The 20,425-nt window shown below is 41.6% G+C and overlaps 1 protein-coding gene and 1 long non-coding RNA gene across 2 annotated transcripts; one reads left to right on the top strand and one right to left on the bottom strand.

The window, feature by feature from the left end:
* Nucleotides 1–130: 130 nt before the first annotated feature.
* LOC135800526 (homeobox protein SIX3-like) lies at nt 131–14,822 on the bottom strand. The gene is made up of 2 exons (XM_065313783.1): nt 13,949–14,822; nt 131–1,138 (listed from the first exon to the last, which is right to left on the bottom strand). Exons 1-2 carry the CDS (start codon nt 14,656–14,658, stop codon nt 457–459), a joined length of 1,392 nt encoding a protein of 463 aa, XP_065169855.1. The 5' UTR covers nt 14,659–14,822; the 3' UTR covers nt 131–456.
* On the top strand, nt 5,823–6,817 carry LOC135800960 (uncharacterized). Its single transcript, XR_010550256.1, has 3 exons — nt 5,823–6,063; nt 6,114–6,329; nt 6,426–6,817. It is a non-coding gene; the product is annotated as an uncharacterized lncRNA (long non-coding RNA).
* Nucleotides 14,823–20,425: the final 5,603 nt, after the last annotated feature.

Genomic DNA, 20,425 nt, shown 5'->3' on the forward strand with positions numbered 1-20,425 from the left:
ATACTTCTACGTACAAATAAAACGAATTTCGAAATTTCAAACGTCTGTTACATTGTTAATTGTTATTCATAAACATTAGCAATTCTTATCGTTTATGTTTATGCGCAGTGAAACGGCATAGGTAGGCATATATCTAAAATGGTAGCTAGGGTTATGTACAAGTCACTATTCAATTGAAAAAAATTCATCATAAATACATGTGCGTGTGTGGGTGCATGTGTCTCAGTGTATCAGTGTGTGCATTGTTCGGCCTCTCATTGACTATAAAGTTTAATTTCAACCTTTCACTCCCAGTTATCCAATTATTCGATTATTACGATTTCTACATCTCATTATACAAACACAAACATTCAGCACTTGAAGCACTGTCCGTTGATTATAAGAATTTACCACCAGCCGTAAGAATTAATATTGCATCGTTTATTTCACATATTCACAGCCAGCGTCCGCATCGTATCACGTGAGGCGCGGCGGCGAGAAGGGTCGATGCAGCGTGATGGGCGGCGGAGTGGACGGCGCTATTCGAACAATACCGGTGTGCGGCGCCCCCGTGAGCGCAGTCTGCGGCGGCGGTAGTTGTCGTGGCTTAGCCACTTGTATACTCAACGGTTGTGTGAGCCGCATTGGTTCGGGTACACGAATATCGCCTCGGATGTGATCAGAAATACGAAGATTCATTGGTGGTGAGTGTCTTGTAAGCGTGGTCTGTTCATCCGAAGAATCTTTAATATCAGTGGAATCCACGTTGATGGGACTATCAGTATCGGTGCGTGAGTAATTCGCGGCTGTTTCAGGCGGTGAGTCAGGTCGATATTTTTGACCTAGGTTGAATTGATGGCCAAGAAACGAAGGTGGTGATTGACCAGTGTCCAACCGGAAGAGAGGAGCTGTATGACCTCCGAAGCGGAATTGCGGTGGCATGGGTCCAGGTGAATGCGGGCCGAATCTGAAGCTTGTGAGTGGGTTAGGCGATGATGAACGGAAACTAATTGGACCTGGTGAGCTAATCGGAGGCGAATGTGCACCTAGGGAGATGTCACTATCACTGTCCGAGGTGTGAGGTGCTGGTGATAGTGGAGGTGGTCGTGCCCCGCTGCCATGGTGCGCCAATTGCGCGGCTAACTGTTGCTGTTGCATTCTGAAAGCAAAACAAAACAGAAATCAATATAAGCATATCTTGAATTCACCCTGTTTTTTTTATTTTCTATTATTCTGATGAAACAATTTCATTTTCGGCAGTTGCAGTTGGAGCGTAAAATAATGACATTTTAAATGGGGTGCAGGGCGGGGCAGTGGGGTCTCCCCGTGGAGAATTGAATCGAAAAGCGTATCATCATCTCGGCGGCGGCATAGTCATTTAAATTCGCTATTATGCAGCGCACCGAGGACGATAAGTCAATTAGTGTGATCTTTGTCGTGGTTTGCCCCAACTTAACTCGATATTCTGTTAAGCGGGCTGGAAAGATCATCAACAAACTATAAAACTATAAAAATAAAACAATCATAACCTAAAATATCTAAAATTTATATATTTAGTTATTTTAATAGAATTTAAAGCGAAAATCTCGTTTTAATGTTTCAATTTTCGAATATTCGTTAGTCGTCTCGAAATGATCGCCGGAGGCTGATAATTCACTTGTTTTGAGAACGCCGAGAACGGACTACCGTTCATGTAGAGGCAAAGGGGTGGTTTTTGGGGTGCGCGTATCTTTTGCGAATATTTCCTTTCAGCGGCTTGACGACCTGCAATGTAATAACGATTCGAGACACAAAAGCCGCACACACGCCGCATTCATCTCGAGCGAGCGAGCGCTTTAATCGGCGCCACAATCTCAATTACAAGGTAATTAGGGGATGAGAGATGAGCGCACCGAACTGTACCGCAGATATTCCGCACGCTCGGCGCATAACCTTGTTCCATGAGCGGTGCGAAACGAGGTTACGTCAGCGACGTCACATAATGTCGAAATTGGAAAATCGATACTCGAACAAAACCCAGTGTAAAATGAACTTTATTTTTTTATATTTTTATCAATAAGATTCGCAATTTTATTTTAAAGAAATTAATTTTATAAAGAATTGCTAATAATGCACTTCAGCGCGCCATCTCGGATTCAACTATTTAACTATAACTATGATTGAATCTCAATGCCAACTTTTATCTTATAGAAAAAAAGCTGTTTTTAGGGTTTTCCCGGCAATTATTTAAATTTTTCTGGCCGTAAGAACCATCCTTGGACTTTAACAAACATTTTAAAAAAAGAATTTGCCAAATTGGTCTGCGCGTTGTTGAGTTATGCGCGTACCAACACATTTTGCGATTCATTTTTATATTATAGATGTAACAAGTAAATTTTGTAAGTTAGTGAGAAGCTTGTTGTTCATAGGTAAGTACCTCGTCCTGGGACTCATTAGGAAAGGGTTGGGATGGAGTTGCCAGTTGCAAAAGTAGCTCCCTCATGGGGTGGTCTGTTGTCGAGCATTAACGCTGCACAAAGCACACGGTAAAGGCTCTCGAGCGCATTATGTCAGCGGACTACCACTCCACGAAGGCATTATGCGCACCTTGGAGAAAGCAGAAGTTGTACCCAAGTGGTAGTAGTACCCAAGACTCCTCGGCTCGTCTCGTTGGTGGTGTTTGTATGCATTTGCTTCTAGCGCAAAGCAAGCAAATCCCTTTTAATACTTCCGCGCTCATGTTTGCCCTACTTGGGAGCACGAATCCTTTGTGACATGTTAAAACAATCAACATCACCTTCACAACTGGTACTTTGTGCATCTTGGGACACAATTTACGCGTCAATGCGTCGGATGACAAGTACGAATATTAGCGCATTGAGATGCTATCGGCAGCAACTGCCAGCCCGCCCCTAATTGCATGGTATCGCTGCTGGGCGCTTTTGTGCAGCCATTGGACACATTCACTCACGCGTGCGATACAATATAGCGAAATGTCCGAAGGCGCTGAACAAGCACCAGATGATGTTATTGATTATGAATCATACTTAGGCTTAATGTGAGTATGCATTGTTGATAACAATTCAACCAGTTGTAGCAATGATATCATACTTATTACTAAATATTTTTATTTTTTTTATTTTGAATTGAGGTTAGGTTGATGAAATTGTGTTACAAAGCATTGATTTGATGTCGAGTTGATTTTTCGTATTTAGATTTGAGCGAGGTTATCCAGTCTAGACATAACCTAATTTCCACTCGAGGAGGGTAGAATCCACACACATGCCCGAAGCAGCCTCCCTCCCAAAATACCAAACAAGTAAAGAGGAAACGTTACATCTCTTGGATGTAACTCAAGAAAAACGAAGTTGTTTTCAAACATGCTGCCGATGGAAAAATGGAAATCAAATACACTTAAAAGTCGAAAACAACGAAACCGTATTTGAAAACACTTTAACACACGCAGGGGTCTCTGTGTGTTTATTTAAATAATAGTCTTGGATGTGTACACTGAAACCCAACCGCGCAAACCCGGGCTTTTATTGGATAGAGATCTTTCTGCGAAATGTAAAACTCACGATTCCACACACAAAATGGCAGACGGAGAATCAACACACAACTAAATATACAACTAAATATACCCCTCTTGGTGTGGTTGTTGCATTAATCAGCCGGAAGTCATGGCGCCACATCAGTTTGTTTTTCTCCAAGACACCCGAACCCATCCTGCTCACCTTCGCGGATCGCTCTTTTAATAATCATCATCACATGCGCCTCGAGAGCCGGCTCGCATCGTCAGAGTTGCATTGTCATCCCTGTCAGTTTAATATTGAGACGTCTAAAATGCCGATAAGCATCGCTTGCTGCGCGGAGTTAATCCTTCGGCGGGTTAATAAGCGAGCTGTGGGCATGGGTTCCCTCCCGTCGTGGGCACACGTAAAACACACCATGTTAGTTAAAACCACTCAACTTCATCAGCGTCATCGGCGCGCCGCTGGACGCGCTGGAGAGACCACTTTCGACGTCGTCATCATCGCTGCCCGATGCCCCTTGTTCTTCCATTAAACAAATCGAAAGCACCTTCGCTAACAAGTTATCCATCGATGTATCGGTAACATGATATAACAACTATATTCGGATGACGCTGCACATGTGTCAGGCGCAGGAATTTAATTTCGGGATTCAATTTGGCCAAAAATGATATTTAGGTACTCCTACTCCAGAGCATCAGGCGGATGATTAATTATTTACTTATGCAATATACCTGTAGTAATACGTGGTGTTCTTAAATTACGTATTATTCACCTTTTAAATGTAATTGATATCCAACGCATTGAATTTTGAGGTTAGGTTTAAGATAAAAGCACAAACGCTTTGTTGTACAAGCGTATTGTGCTGGTTATTGGATAAACAAGCCATTTAGACATCCCGTATCACGTTTTCTTTATTCAGATATAAGGAAACCAAGTAATGAATAGGATCGATTACATGTTGAGTGCAAGGCTTTTGATTGCTCAATGGAAATTGCATGAGAATGAACGCAGTGCAATTTAAACATCATAAATTTCACGATACATACACGAGGGTGATATCAAAATGCAATTTGAGAACTTGCTCCGAACAGCTGATTGCATTATACCAGACTCTGGCTTGTTCAACACACACAATATAGGTTAGGTTGGTATTTCAACCTTTAACCACGTTTCTCTCGAAGGTATTAATGCTAATCGAATATAGTGACATGACATTGTGACACTAATACACCGTCCTGAAACACACGATAATCCCGCGACACGTTTTTGATATTTTAAGTGTAGTCCGATGTGGGATTACCAGAGATAGACCATCACCCATGTAAAAAACGAGAGGTCTGATGCTGCGCTGTATCGACACTGCTCAAATTACAAGCTCGATGTAAATACAGACCGTTTTAAACGCGCAGCCTGTAATTAACCGGGAGTTTGGCAGTTTAAAGCCCGGAATTAGTTCGAACGGATAATTTTACAACGCAATAATATCAGGCGAGCGGAGACTAATGCCGGGCCAGCCCACTCGGTCATCAATCATCCGCGTGCGTTTTACATTTGTGTACTTAATTCACAAAAAGCTCTAAAAACTTCAAATGTATTTATATTTAGTAGGAATAACGTGTGTATATATGAACGTTTTGTTTTGTTGTGTTTGCCACTCGGAGAAAATTAAATTCGAAAATCCCCAGACCCCCGAGTTGGACCCGGGCGCTAGATGAGGAGCTAAACGCATGACGACAACTTAAGCCAATTGTGAATTGATATTGTGCGCTCGCCGTGCATGCGGCACAAAGCGGCGGAGGTGGTGGTGGTGCAAGGGTGAGACTTGCGAGAGGGTCACGCGTGGAGTTTTGTTAAAAAGTTACATAATACACGATGGGCTCTCTTTTGAGCTCATCGCATGATATAAAACATTAATTCTGTTTGCGCTCGCTTGCTGCAAATCGAATTTAAAATTTATGCAGCAGGGCAAACACTTTGAGCCAACATCCGCGCGCCAAACCTTCATCAGCAACTTTTATTTGCATTGTTTGTTTTTGTATTTTTCTTAAATTTGATTTTATTACACACTTAGTTGTCATAAGTAACGAATAGTGATCTAAAGGAATTAATTTGTTAATAACTCATCTAATAAATAAGTATTTAGTATTATTTTTACTGGAATAGATTAATAAATTAATGTAGAATTTATTTATGTAAAAATATATTCAAGTTTTTGTGTAAATAATTGTTAAATAGTTAAAAACGTGATTTTTCTGTTTTTGATTTTGTGAAGTTTTTATGATGACATTTTGTGTGTTATTAAAGTTGACATTTATGTCCAGGCAAGCGAGCATTATTGACAGAAGTTGCGAGTTTGCGGGGGCGTAAGTTTTCCAATAAAGTGTCGAACACATCCTCGGCCCCGGCCGCAACAATGTCCACAGCACAATGCCAATAACTTAAGAATCAATACTCTCTCTGTTGGCAAGAGTCGCAAGCGCAGAGCAAATAAACATAGTACTCGCGTACACCGAAAACATCCCTTGACGTCCGACTGCACACACACACGTGGAGAAAATTTAAAAATTCCCAGGTTCGAATATCAGTCAAATATCGAATTTCTACGAGATGTAATCTTTTCAGTTGACTCTTCAAACATGCGTCTGGGGTGTTTTACCTAATACAAAAACAACACACAAAAATCATCAGAGTTAAAATAAAAACCGCTTGAAAAATCGAGCGCATAATGTGTGAGAAAACGCAGCGCCACTGTTTGTTTCTGGTATTTTCAAAACCCGGGCGACTTCAACTCGAAACTGAATATTTTCTCACAGGGTTTCTCTCAAGACCGAAACCAAGGTATTGTTTCCGCAAAGTGAACAAATCAACTCTAACGTAGAGACTAAGAGCAGCGACAAAGTGTCTCAAAATGTAATAATTCCGCTCCCCTTTTAGGTACGTACTGCACGATAATAATTTCCTCGGCGAGTAATGAAGTGGGCACTCGACGAACGACTCGAGTGAAACTGTGCGCAACTCATTTCCATGTGGCATGTGTGCGGAATCCACGGGAGAACTACTTAGCGCTGGAGTCAAGCAGCTAAATTAAGTGTTCTTGAAACGTATTACATTCGCTATTTCACTATGTTTGGATTGATCGCAAGAAATTTTTGTTTTGTTATTTTTTCATTTTTCTCTCTTCGAGTTTTTTTGAGATTTAAATTTTATAATTTTGATACTTGCAAGTTTTCACAGTTATAAACTGTTGTGACGTTGTTTTAAATATCTAATTCTCATTCTAATACAATTTCAATGGGCGTGGGCCGTCCGAAGGAATTAAAAATGCAGAGACCGCAAGGGTAATAATTAAATTTAAATATTCATAAACTGCGCGCTATTATTTATCATTATCTCTGCGGTGTGAGCGGTCTTAATTCACCGCCAATGACTCGGTGCTTTTTACGCCACTGTTTAGCATTTATAAACACTTTGATACTCATTTTAAAAAGTGTGTGTGTTAATAATATATCTTTTGGTATTTTTTTTAAATTTTTTGAAAAACTGTAAATTTTAAAGAAGAAAAAATTAAATAAAAATTAATACTTCACATGATAATTTCCAGCGGTTGTTGTAATTTTAATATTTCGACGGCAAATGAGCCGACGCATCGATACCATGTAATTAAAACTATTACAAGTCGCGGGTATTATGGGCTGATGCAATTTCGCAATTACTATATTACGACTCGAAACGTGCGCGGCTCTCCTCTAATTTGTTGCCGAAACCGCCGCAAACACTCAAGTCTTCAAAGCCGCATATTTTTTACTTCTTCAAATATGCATAAATCTCTTTTCCTCTAAAATATTCTCAAGCTTAAAGTTAAATAAAGTGTTGATGCATTAATCAATCGCCTAAAATTGAATGTCATTGACACGTGATGTGAAAATTATCCTGACGACACCTCCATAACTCCAACATCACATCAAACGAACATCAAAATCGAAAATCGAAAGCTGCGTGGCGCGCAAGACTTGAAAGACTTCAAAGAAAAATCAAAGTAAAGTTAGGTTATGTTTCACATCTTGTACCTATATGATAAATTTAAATTGAAAAAAATAAACATATGAAAATATATTATGCGTTTCGTGTGATACTCGTTCTATACTCATTAAAGATAATTAAAAATTAATTCAACATGTGCGTTTCCGGTTGCGCCAGCTTGCGCTGCACGTATGCATTGCATGCACCGGCGTAGATATTGCGAGTAAAACTAGTGTGCGTAATGCTCTCAAGATGCTTACGAGAGTATCAAGCGATTTTTAAATTCCATTGCGTGCGTTATGCGATCGAGACTGTGATCAAGTGATCATAATACGAATGAAATTTACACATTCACACAAGCGTGGTGGGCACGCGTCGCGCGTTCACGCAGAATTTGCAATTAATTGCGAATGCATTATCATCAATCCGACGATTCCGTAATGCGCTGCGATAGCACGCTCATTAAATCCTGCCTTTTTCTTCACCGACATGGAATTGCGTTCCGTGCGACCTGATTACCGCTCTTTGTACTAATTTGAAATCCTATTGACTTAGTTTCCATTTACAAGCAGCGCCATCTATAGAAATACTGGTCGTACAATAGCCAAACGAAGAGATTTCAAGCATAAAATTTATCTAACCTCAAAATTTTACATGTGCGTACAGAATATTCCAGTTTATGGCAATAAAACAGTGAAAAAACAGTGAAAAACTGTGAATAAACAGTGAAAAACTGTGAAAAATAGTGTAAAACAATATAAAAGAGTTCAAATTATTTAAAATTGGGTTTGTATAGTGAATATTTTGAATGTTTTACTGATTTTTTTGTGAATTTCAGAAAACAGATAATGAAATAAGAAGCACAAATATTCTATGATTGAATAAGACAACCACAACAATATCCACCTTTTTGTAAATGAATATCTTCGCAACAAGTTGATGAGCAAGTAGTGTTTTTAGTGTTAACATCGGAAATGTCTTGAACATGTAGTTCTACAAGTTCTTATTTGTCTGGTTGCCGGCACGAAGAAAACCGTTGATGACTTTTCTAGTGGCACATCTTGTCGAGATCGTTATCGGCCTTTTGTTTTCCGTTTTTCTTCGGCACTTGGAGCGAACGCTCGCTGCTGTCGACACCCTCAGGAGCGTCAGCTCTATTATTACGCCTCGGGCGCGCGCGCTGCGACAAAGCGCGAGAGCACAAAGGAAATGTCACATTTGTATCGATAATCACTAGCACGCAGGGGGTGCTTCGTATTGTTGTGCAATCGCAAACACATCGGATTCCAAGCGCAAGTATTTACAAAACAACTCGAGAAAAATTCATCAGGATTTCGGTATTTCAATACAAATAATAAATAAAAAATAAATAAAATTATTATGACTTATTTAGAGTTTCGTGGGCGGAGTACGGAGTGCGATGTAAACTAACAAAACAAAAAAATGTTTACGGCTCGTTAATTCCGTAATATCCATTCGGAGCGCGCGGCGCGCGAAGTTGTGACAAATGACTTGCACCGATGTTCATCAAACACACACACACACACTCTGTGTTTGACGCTGGCAAAGACATTAGCACTCCACCACACCGCGACACCTCCCGACGTGCGGCATTAACATTAATATTCGAACAACGATTTTATCGAAGCCGCCGTTTGTTCGTTTTGTGTATCAAAAGTGACACACAATGTGACGCACAAATAAAAACGAAATGAATTAGCCCTGACAAATTACGAACGAACCCATGTCATCTATAAACATGTGAAAAACAAAACGCCCGAAAGGTGCACAGCATAATTAGGTAAAAAGTGTCTTTATAGATCATAAAAGCAAGATAGAGTTATGTATTGTCTGGGTGTTGTTGATGATTTCAACTGTGTGCTCTTTAAACTGTAATCCGTTTTAACCCCGTTTGTATTCAGTATTCACGAACAAAGCGCACAGACTGTTTATTTAGGATACCCCTTGCTTAAAAAGCTAAAAAGCGCATCTCCGTTGAGAAAATCGTATTGCACTGAATGTTGAGGTTTAATGATTTCATTTATGCGTTTTGTATCATTTTTAAAGATTGAAGAATTAAAGGCCTCCGACCGAATCTAATGACGTAATTAGCGTCACCCCGGAGTGTCCCGTGAATAGCCAGCGCGCAGTAATGCAGGTATGAATGCATCCCGACGTCCGTAATGGTGTTATTAATCAGCGGTATTATGAATCCGGCGGATTTGACTGATAGAGCTATCAACAACTGACGGGCCGCATACCACAGGTCCATCAGCATCACGCGCATCAACTCCCGGACTTGGAGGTGATGCTGTTGATCATTATGTTTTCTCCCCTTTTCCTGTGTGTGCGTGTGCATGAAAGAAACGAGCCGGGTCGATTAATATTAGTCGGGACGCCCCGCGGTCCGTCCCGGGTCACCGGCTCATTTGTCACTCGCACACCTTGCGCACTCGCGCGTCATTTGTTTCAATGCCGACTCGGATATAATAGGACTTATTATTGCCGGTGATGTTGCGGTGCGAGTAACATATATCACTACCAGTCATTAATTTCGTGTTGCGTCTGATGTCTGTTGTCGCACCGCGCCGAGACGCGTTTTTTTCTTCTTTTGGTTGATTAATTGATAATTTTGGGCAATTTGGGCAAAAGTATCGCTTTAAAACAATTTCGTTTCGCAGTCTGCGAGACAACCGCATCCTTAATGAGATCCGGCGAGGAAAAACAGTGAAAACCCTCGGACGAATCCGATTTAGCGTCACTCTAGTCTGGACCAAAGCCCACGCCAGAGTAAAATAACAAGGGGATGTCGGATTAGGCCAAGACACGCAGTCAAACTCACACTTTTCGTAGACTTTAGTACACAAATGCATATACTGGCGGTTGTGGATGCCTAATGAAGTTAAATGAGGTAAAAAATAATGCGGCAATCGCGGTAATAGCTCCACTTTGTTTACAGGTATAATGTGCGTTCGGTAGTGCGCGCGGTGGCGTGGCCAACATGGTAGTTAGTAACGAGACGCGCGTAACCGGACTCCGGCGGGCGTCAAATTACACGCACGTCGAGATTAACAAAGAGTGAACGCGAGACGCGCGGCCCATCGATCCGAACAAAAGATGCGCCGAAACGCTAATCACACGGCTCCTTAGACACCCATTCAGCGTTTTAATTCGATATTTCGATCGGCCCGTCCCCGGATCGATTTCGCAAAAGAAAAAATCACCAGTAGGTTGGTAAACTAAACCACCGCAAAAACGATTCCGAGCGAGTGCGCGATTTTTTCGCAAAATATTATTTACGCCCGCTTGGGTTAGAGTTACATCCACGCACGTCACATCAAAGTGACATCTTGAACAGTTGGTTATGTAGACTATCGCGATCGAAAATTGAAATTAACGTCCAAGGTATAAATATGAAAAAAAATGTTACTTAAGAAAGCAATTTAGGCGTGCGCTCAAAGTGGCCGGAAATGCCCGGTAGCCCTCCCAATCTCGTGGCATAGTGCTCGTAATGGCCGATTGTATCGCCGCATTATTTCCGGTTTTACACTCTCTCTCTCCAATAGAACATTATATGTTACACACTTTACCTTTACAGGCTGTATAAAAGTCTGCAAGCACTATGAATTCTCCTCGCAAGTGGTTGTGCAAACACGCCGAATTTTTATTACACGCTTCTTGAGGCGTTGCACAGGCGCCTTTTCATTCACCTCCGCCTGTGTATACATCACTTCATCAGAGAGCCATCAGACATCCGATGTGTCAACACAATTCGCAGTGCAGTGCGAGACAAAAGGGCAAACATCAATCCGAAGGGAGGCTTGAATCGAATCGTTTCATTCTTAATTATCTCTTCTGCGTAAGTTTACTCTGATTTTTAGAATTCAGCAAGAAATTAACCTTGCTGATGATTTTTAAACGTTAATAATAAGACATTTAACTATATTTACCATTTGCCATCATTCGGATGTGTCTAACGGCATCGAAATCTTAATTAAACAATTTACGATACGTAATTACGCGCGCGCGCGCGATAAAAGATGTTTTTAATTAGCGAGATATTCATTGCGGCGCGCGATTAACCGCTTCGTGTGCGCGCGCGCTCGCTTTACGACCGTTTTGAATATGGGTAGCATGTAATGCAATAACAATAACGAATAACATAGACGTCGGTTCATTACAGCCGGTTTTAATCATCCACACACCGAGAGAAAAGTGGATAGTGGATAGCCTTCGATGATGGGCGATTTTTTCTGACATATCACTCGAGGTTACCGCTGCAATGTGTAGTAAACTAAAGTTTTTACCGCAAAAATTAAAACATAGGTTATACCTATATGTACCTGTTTTAATTGATACACATCAACAGCGAATATTTATTATTAATTAAAAGACTTAACAAGTCGCAACGAGGCGGCGATCTTCGCGTGGCTCGCCACCAATCGCGGATATCCATTACGCATGCATGCAAATATAGGAAATTGCCGGCGATTTGCATACGCGTAGCGCAAATATGGATTGGTTGCCTACATTTGCATACACCTACTACTTAGGAACTACCATTTTGCTTGCATTGATTCTTCGCGTAGGAAACGGAAACATTTCCATTGCTAATGCCAGCGAAATTAATGCGAAACGTAACACATTCATGTGACGTCGAGCATGGGAAAAGCGGTCCTAACCTAATAACTGTAATCGCGCATTATGAGATTTAGGGTTAGCCGGCTGGAGGGTTCCACGTACACACACACATCCACGCATGCATATTGTAGCAACCCCTCTAATTGTTGTATGTATGACTGATTTTCGGATTGAGTTATTGACAAGCCAGACGCTGTGCTCTGCTCTCGCCTCAGGGTATCTGCTTTCAAGATGAAACGATAGAGCAAATGTAGGTACATACACCAAACATAACCTCACTTTAGTAAAAATATTTTATTCCAGAAATAGGAGTAAAAGAATCGTGTTCACTGTTAATAACTAATAACACCTGAATGAAATTAATAAAAATGCGTGTAATGTAAGTACCCAATTAATACGATTTGTGTAATGACCTCGTTATTACTAAACCAAAGCTAACTACCACACCGGATTCGGAATTCTTTAACAATATAACATAACATGTTAGAATATCACACTCGCGTCCAATTTCAACGTAATTATATAAATAATTATCTCGAATGAAATTGTGTGATTAGCACACATCTACATTTTAATGCCACTAAGTGTAAATATACAAACAATGCGAGGATTTTAATTACCCTAAAGCACGCATTGTCCAAAGCTCTCTACGGTGTGATGTGCGGGTTGTAACACCTTTAATTAACTTCACACTTGTAAGCGCGATGTGCGTTTTTATGCTCAACGATTCCACCCAATTGACTTTGTCTGCAAATCAGCATTTCACTTAACAATTTGTGCGTCGCCAAAAGTCTAAACGGGTTTATTTATCATTAGGATATTTTCGAAAAGGAATTTCATATTTCGCGCACTAATATTCGGTAATTCCTCACCGGAAATTGGAAATTTATTTCGAATTAGTTGTGTCTGCGCGCCTCAAATACGTCGCCAGTCAATTTGAATGTTAATAGATACCTATAAGCAAACAAACGAGTTGTAAAAGTTATATAATTGAATGAAAACGCTGCTTTGATCCGGGATACTAATTAATATTTGCGGTTCTTTGGTGTAGTTAACAATCGCTAATTATTTCCAAACCGTTGTCTAATAAATTACAAGCGCACTAAACTATCGGTTTGCTCATAATTACATAAATATTGTTCACACGTAGAATCAGAAAATGATTTAAAACATTTTCGAATTTTTGTTGGAGTAAAATATCTCTTAACGTTAAAAATCATTTTTCATTCGCACGCTCAACTCAAGTCTTGCATTTGTGTAGATTGTGTAAAGTTGGTAAGTAATAGCGCCTCGGAGGCCATTTATCAGTCGAATCACTTGTAATTACCGGCCACCAGAACCACTTAATCAGATTGAAATGTAGAGGAACATCCCGAATTTAACTGGCTAGGTACCTACTTATCGAAAACATCGAGCGTATAATTCAAATTCCAGCCGCGGCAGCAAATTACGATTTCAGATGAAGGTGTTGGAACAGTAGTCGAAACAGTAGTCCTCGTTTCCGAAATAGATAAATTTCCGCCTTGGTAATGATATGGTTTGGATTTAGTTGCACATAATATGTCTTTGTCTAGGCGGTGGAATGTGGCATGTTGCGTAATTCGGAAGGGAGATTTGGGAAAACCAACACGCGCTGAGCCATTGAACCCGCTGCCAAACACGGACGTTGCTTAATACGGCTTTCAAGTATTTAGCATTAGGATAATTATTATCTCTATTGTTGACCCATCCAGAGGTATATTCATTCATCAAATGGAATTTCCCAAAAAATTTGATCAATGAAAATGTGGACTCACCTATTTTTAGCTGCGGCTGCCCGATCCCGCTGCCGTCGATTCTTGAACCAATTCCCAACCTGCGTCGGAGTGAGTCCCGTCGCTTGCGCCAATTCTCGTTTCTTGGTAGGATTCGGATAGGGATCCTGTAGATACCACTCGCGGAGTAAACTTCTCGTGCGTTCCTTGAAGCAGTGTGTTTTTTGCTCCCCGTCCCAGATGGTCCTAGGTAGAGGAAACTTCTTCCGCACGCGGTATTTATCAACTGGACCTAGTGCTCTCCCACGGAGTTTTTCAGCTTCCTGATAGTGTGCTTCCAACCACATTGCTTGTAGCTTACCATGCGAGGTTTTGGTGAATTTGTGTGTTTCTAAGATGGTGTATAGATCGCGGAAGTTGCCGCTGTGAAAGCTGACGATGGCCCGCGCACGTAGAACAGCTTCGCTTTTATTCAGCTCACCAATATTGGGATGCGCGACGGGTAGCGACCAGAGGAACCTTGCTAATCGTTCGATGTCACCGCTTTCCTCTAAGGTTTCACACACGGCTGCCACTTGGGTAACGGTGAAGTTAAGCGTCGGTAGAGCAAACATCGGATTGGGCATGATGGGCGTTGGTGCCACTGGCATGGTCACCGTGCTGACACCCGGTGATGATGAGGTATCCGAGTGCCCGCCGGAGCCCGGTCCCGAACTGCCGGAACACAGGCCGGGATTGAGTCCCAGAGCCATGTGGGTTGCCAGTGTGGTAGCAATTTTCACAACCAAACAATAACTTCGAAACAATTCTTCCTTTTTTCTATGTCTCGATGGTTTTTAATCACACTCTTAATGAATATAGTCAATGAGTCAACTTTGGATCACACCGATCATTGCGCTGCAATGTCACTGAGAGCACTGTGGGGCCGCTGGGGTGCAACCAGCTGCCAACCCGCCTATCTGTTGGCCGGCGGCGCGCGGATATAGCGTGAGTAGGGTGTCTCGGTGTCGGCCAGGCACCGTGTGCGGATGGATACTGACGATACTGGCTGGTTTGGTGCGCGTCGTGCGCGCCTGCCGGGTTTCGCTTTCGACGAGGCGCGCTTATTGGTGATACCGCTACGGTTTCTACGGCTACAAAGCGAGTGGGCTACCAATGAGCGTCGCCGGCGGAGGGTATCCGTGGCGCTCCGTAGGCGTGCACCGCGTATCCATACACCTAACTAGAGGTGACTGTTAAAGTGGGCTCTATGTCACCGTGGTGGAAATGTAATTTATATGGTAGTGGTGTGACGTTTATAGGCGCGCGTACACCTATCCACGCACACCTAGCCGATTCGCGATCGTGTTCGACGCCGTAGATCGATTACGCGTCGGCTTTTCTGTTATCGCTCACCGAAAACCACCTTTTTCACCGCTCACTCCTCAGGTTCTGATACTTCCAATGCATTCATATTGATTTTCATCACATAACCTATATTTTAACCTAAAAACTAAAAAATTACTTTTTACGCTTTTTTGTTATCATTATCCGAAAACCACCTTTTTCATCATTCACTCCTCCACTTCTGATACTTCTAATGCATTTGTAGGTATTGATTTTCATCACATAACCTATATTTTAACCTAAAAACTAAAAAAATATTTTTTAGGTTAGTTTATTATTTAGTTTAAATTACATTGAAGCTACCCTTTTAAAAAATATCCACACGATCCATTTGTCAATCGCTTGTAATACGTAATGTACTTAGTTGGGATTTCCTGCGACCGCTTTGCTTAATAGGATTTGTATTATTGGTGCACAGCCTGTATAAAGAGTAAAAAGCAGCCCGCGTGTTGTTTGTCTATTCAAACGGGCGTTGTACACCACCCCTACTACAACGCTTGTTTGTATAAATTTCGTGTACTGTTTTCATTGCTTTATGATTAACGACACCCCCGGATAACAGATGTAAATCAAACGATACGTGTTTTTCGTTTTTTTCAGCTCGCTCGGTCGATTTAATCCGTAACAAGTTCAGAAATAGCTATTAATGCATCTGCTGTTTGTGAGTGCCCAACTTTATGTACCGAATTGACCAGAGTAGATCTATTTTGAATCCTCGCCGCATGTGATCCGTCATGAAACACATGTGTATGTGTGTGTGTGATTTTTAAATGTGCTTTTACGAAGGTAACCCGAGCGTCTCCGCCTGCGGGATGACTTATTCCTTATTTCTTCTGTGTGGAGCTGCTGTGGATGACGAGTCGCATCCGTTGCGGCCGCGTAATTACACGGGGTGCTGTGCACGTCTTCTTAAACGCTGGCGCCACACCACCGGCTAAACAAACAAACAAACAGACGCCCGTCGACATCGGAAACTTCCTAGCGAGGCTTGCGAACTTGCTGGATGCACAAATCTCAAACGCTTTTCACATCAAACTTGAACTGCGTACGAAAATAATTTCCGCCTGGAGTTGTGACTTGCCTGCACTTTATTCTAACTTGAAGAGTTAGTAGATAGGTATGTGTTTTTATAAGGGTGAAGAGACGAGATGTCTTGTCATCACGAAGAGATAAGATGCATGCAGCGAGTATTGAATAAATTGTTTGTTTTATTCATCGGGGAGTGTATTAAATTCATTTACACGTTTCCCATTCATACGGATTTCGATAAGATCAGTGTGGTAAGCACAAGCACAAGGATTCTGGGGTTACATGTTGGTGTTTATCGCGTGCAGAAATCTAAACAATTCTTATTTGTGCTCAATTCACGTGAGTGTGATTTGAGGTTACCCTTTCGACACATTGCAACAATGGTGACACATGTAGGTACATACAACAGAAAAAAAGGAAAGAAATGCTCTGGTTGGCATTGAGAGTTTCAGAGTATAGTCTCTCAGATTACAAACTATGATAAAATCAGTCAATACTCACTTTTTTCTACCTAGATCATAGGTATTTCTTAAAATATTCAGAATAAATTTAGAATTAAAACTGTATTTTATGTATGGTTATGTTTACTTGGTTGCCTAACATTAAAATATTCACAAATAAATTCAAATTGTTTTTGTGTGTGGTTATGCTGCTTACTTGGTTGCCTAACATAAAAATATCAGCAAAAAATTAATAACCTTATTTTCAATATAAACTGGTTCAAAGTTTTCAATTTGTACCTTTTTTCTGTTTATTTTCGGCATGTCTTTATTAAGTTACCGATTTCTGTGCTTCCACGAGCGAAATTTGATCCCGCCGCGTATTTTTGGCACGCTGCTGCACTCATCCTTATCATTGACATGGACATCCATCTGGGTGATCGGCGTTTAACATGCGTGCATGCCGTAAAAATCATCTAACCGAATTTATCTCGCCGGCGCAAAGGATTGTGTTACACAGATGCACCCAGATACACGATTCGACGCTTCATTAACCTCTTTATTAATTTCCGAGCATCTCGGTCGGCATTCGTTGTTTCAGCGCGTACCTATAGTGAATGTAGGTAGGTAGTCTACACAAAGAACAGCCGGTAGCATTTCTATTATATTCATATGCACTTGGCATTCTTTGCGTTTCAACCACGATAGAAACCAAAGATAGTAGCTGATATTATCTGCTCACGTTATGTGACAGCAAATGACGACAATTTGTCAACGCGTCACCTTCGTCTTCTTTTTGTCGTTGTAGGTGATTGTTGCCGGTGATTGTGCTCTGCACTCGTTCACACATTGACAATGCTACATTTAGGCATATTAGATTAAATACAGGCGTAATTATTAAACAACGTTTTCTTCCTAATTCGGTTCTTCCGCGCTGGTGCACGCACTGGATCTGATTAGATGGAAGACTTGAATTCTTAACTTGACGACGGTTTGCTGGCCAGATTATTAATTTGAGATGGCGCTGATTTTCAAGTGCTATGTGCGATTATCGCGTCGTCCCTCGGTGATTACGACGGTTTTGCTGCTTCTGCTTTAATTACACTAGATAAACGGTGCCGCGTCACTTGGATGGAAAGATGCACAGATCTGATGTGGGAATGACGATGAGGACGTTGACATTTAATGTCTACTTTGTAATTAACTCAACTATTAAAACCGCGTTGTTTATTTGTCTTCTCTAAACGGTTATAGCAAGGTATAATCTTGTTGTTAATCTATCAAAAAATCAACACGTATTGTTGGGATGTTTGAGAAATCGAAAACGATGAGGTTAATCGTTGAGTCCCTCTCGCATTGTTGCAATCACGATCCATGTCGGCCATGTTGGGACGGATGCGGTTTTTGGGGAAGTTGGGTTTTCATGCGCGCCGACTTTAATCTGACAAGCCACAATGGTGAAAGCGGATTTGCCGTGCAGATGATTGACACCCTTGTTGGCCCACAATCGGTGTTTGTGTGCACCCTTCGGGAAGCGGCGGAGACGGTCCGAGGGATGACTTAATAATACCGCAATATGGCGAGTGCATGCTACGTGCTCCGGTCGTCAAAATTATGTTTTAATGGACATAGACAACGGATTAATATCTGTTAAGTATTGAATTTCATTCACAGATTTATATAAAACACAAACAGCATTAAGATTTGTTTTAAAGTTTGGATCATAATCATTTAATCCGCTTTAAAATAATTTTAAAAAATTATTTTTTTTTATGCTGTTGCGAAAAATTCGATACCAATGCTTCTGATGAACATGTCTGGGTGTGTTTTTCAAGTAGGACCAAATTAGCATGTCGGGTAATCGGAAACCATCAATTTCGAAAATCCTTTCGCAGCGCCGAACGGTCGGCAGCGCACGCAAAGTCAGGTAGTATCGATTTTCGCCGTGTCTTCGCTATCAATACGTTCCTCTACTGAATGTTACCGTCACTCCCGATCGTGTCTAATGGGGTGGTCAATTACACTGGTGTGCAAATCGGATACCTCCATCTACGCTAAATTTAATTTTGGTGGCAAATCTAAAATCACTCGCGTTGTTTTCGAGTGAAATGCGAAAAAGTCCGCAGAAATCCCAGTTGCTATTAACGTCCGAGTTATCAAATAACTCGCAATTCCCCGGAGCTTAGTTTGCATCCCTTTTGGATGGTGCGCCAAGGGGGCGAACGCTCGTGTTCTTGTGTGTGTGTGTGTACGTGTGCAAGTTACAATAGCGTCATAATCTAGTTGTGTGTCAGGGTGGCTTTTCTCGTCTTTGCTTCATCTCCATCTTCGCGTAAGCTCTGCGAGCGTAGCGTGAATGTTAAGAATTCAAGAGATGAAAGATGGGAGATGGCAAGTCGAGTGTATCCGCCCAGGCGGGCGACTTTAAAGAGGGATGAATACATTTTTGTGTCCGGTGACCGTGTTATATGCACTCGAGGCGGCTGGATCCAGACGGACCGGCCGAGCGTAACAATTGAGTCGACGAAAAGAAATTTCCTTTTTCAATTTTCATCATCCGACGTCAATCTCTTACGCTTATTTTCCTCAATTCGCTCCCTCTTTCAGCGCACTCATCTGTGCCAATCGACATCACGTGCAGACAGACTTTCATTCATGATAAACACACGAATCTATTTACATAGACTTGTTTTCAATTATTGACCATGAAAAGTAATAATCCTGGTGAGAATTTTGCTAATTTCCTTCATTTTTTAATATTTTAGTAAAACTTTCTTGTTTGTGTGACAATAGTTCTTTTCACCTCTTTTGTGCCTTGAACGGAGATGTTTACCGGACTTCCCTAATGAGATGTTTGCGGGGTGCCAGTACCTACATCAATGGGGTTGCGTAAGTAGGTGAATGTGTGTGTGTGTGGCACAATGGGCTCCTGATCGCATTGATCCTAATGCGGCTAATGCTGTTTGCTGGTCACTCTGGTCAGTTGTGCAAGTCCCTTGTCTCGGATTTGGAATACCCGTACATTCAAATTGCCTGGAATCCTTTTAGCTGCAGCCACAACAAAAGGCGGATGTGAATTTCCCAAAACGCTTTCATATTCCACGTTCCGAATTAAAGACTCGCAATGGTTTGGTTTACTGTTTTCGGCGATTCGTCTCGTTGCAGTCTGAAATGTTTTATTGGTAATTCAGCGAATGGCAAAGGTTAAACGTTAAATGATTCATGGAAGGCCTCCGCGTCTCGGAAAGCAAATGAGGCAAAAAGGAACACCGACGCAAATTGAAGAGGACAAAAGAGCGCGATTCGCGTATCCACTTCTCGTCCGGCCGACCAATTTGTCTACCCTTCGACATCCTGATCGCGCGGGTCATGTAATCATCATTAGGATGCGTTCGCGTATCCGCCCGGCCGGCAGCCACTTCATTGTCCGCCCGACGGATCGTCTTCTGCATCAGCGCACCGCGTCAATGCGCGCGTCTATAAAGGGAAACCCGTCCCCATTATTCATAACCGTTTTATTACGTTATTATTTATTCATTTGCATGCTTTGTTCTCAATTCTCTGTATCCGCACGACACGCGGCCAGTGTACTTTGGGTTGCATACATTGTACATCATACATGATACAGGTTATAGGGGAAAGTAGCCATATTTGGACCATTTTT

Source organism: Atheta coriaria, unplaced genomic scaffold, assembly GCF_025399875.1.
Source record: "Atheta coriaria isolate IRGN ID8LTWV9N9 unplaced genomic scaffold, Caltech_Dcor_3.1 hic_scaffold_10_pilon, whole genome shotgun sequence".
NCBI classification, from domain to species: Eukaryota; Metazoa; Arthropoda; class Insecta; order Coleoptera; family Staphylinidae; genus Dalotia; species Dalotia coriaria.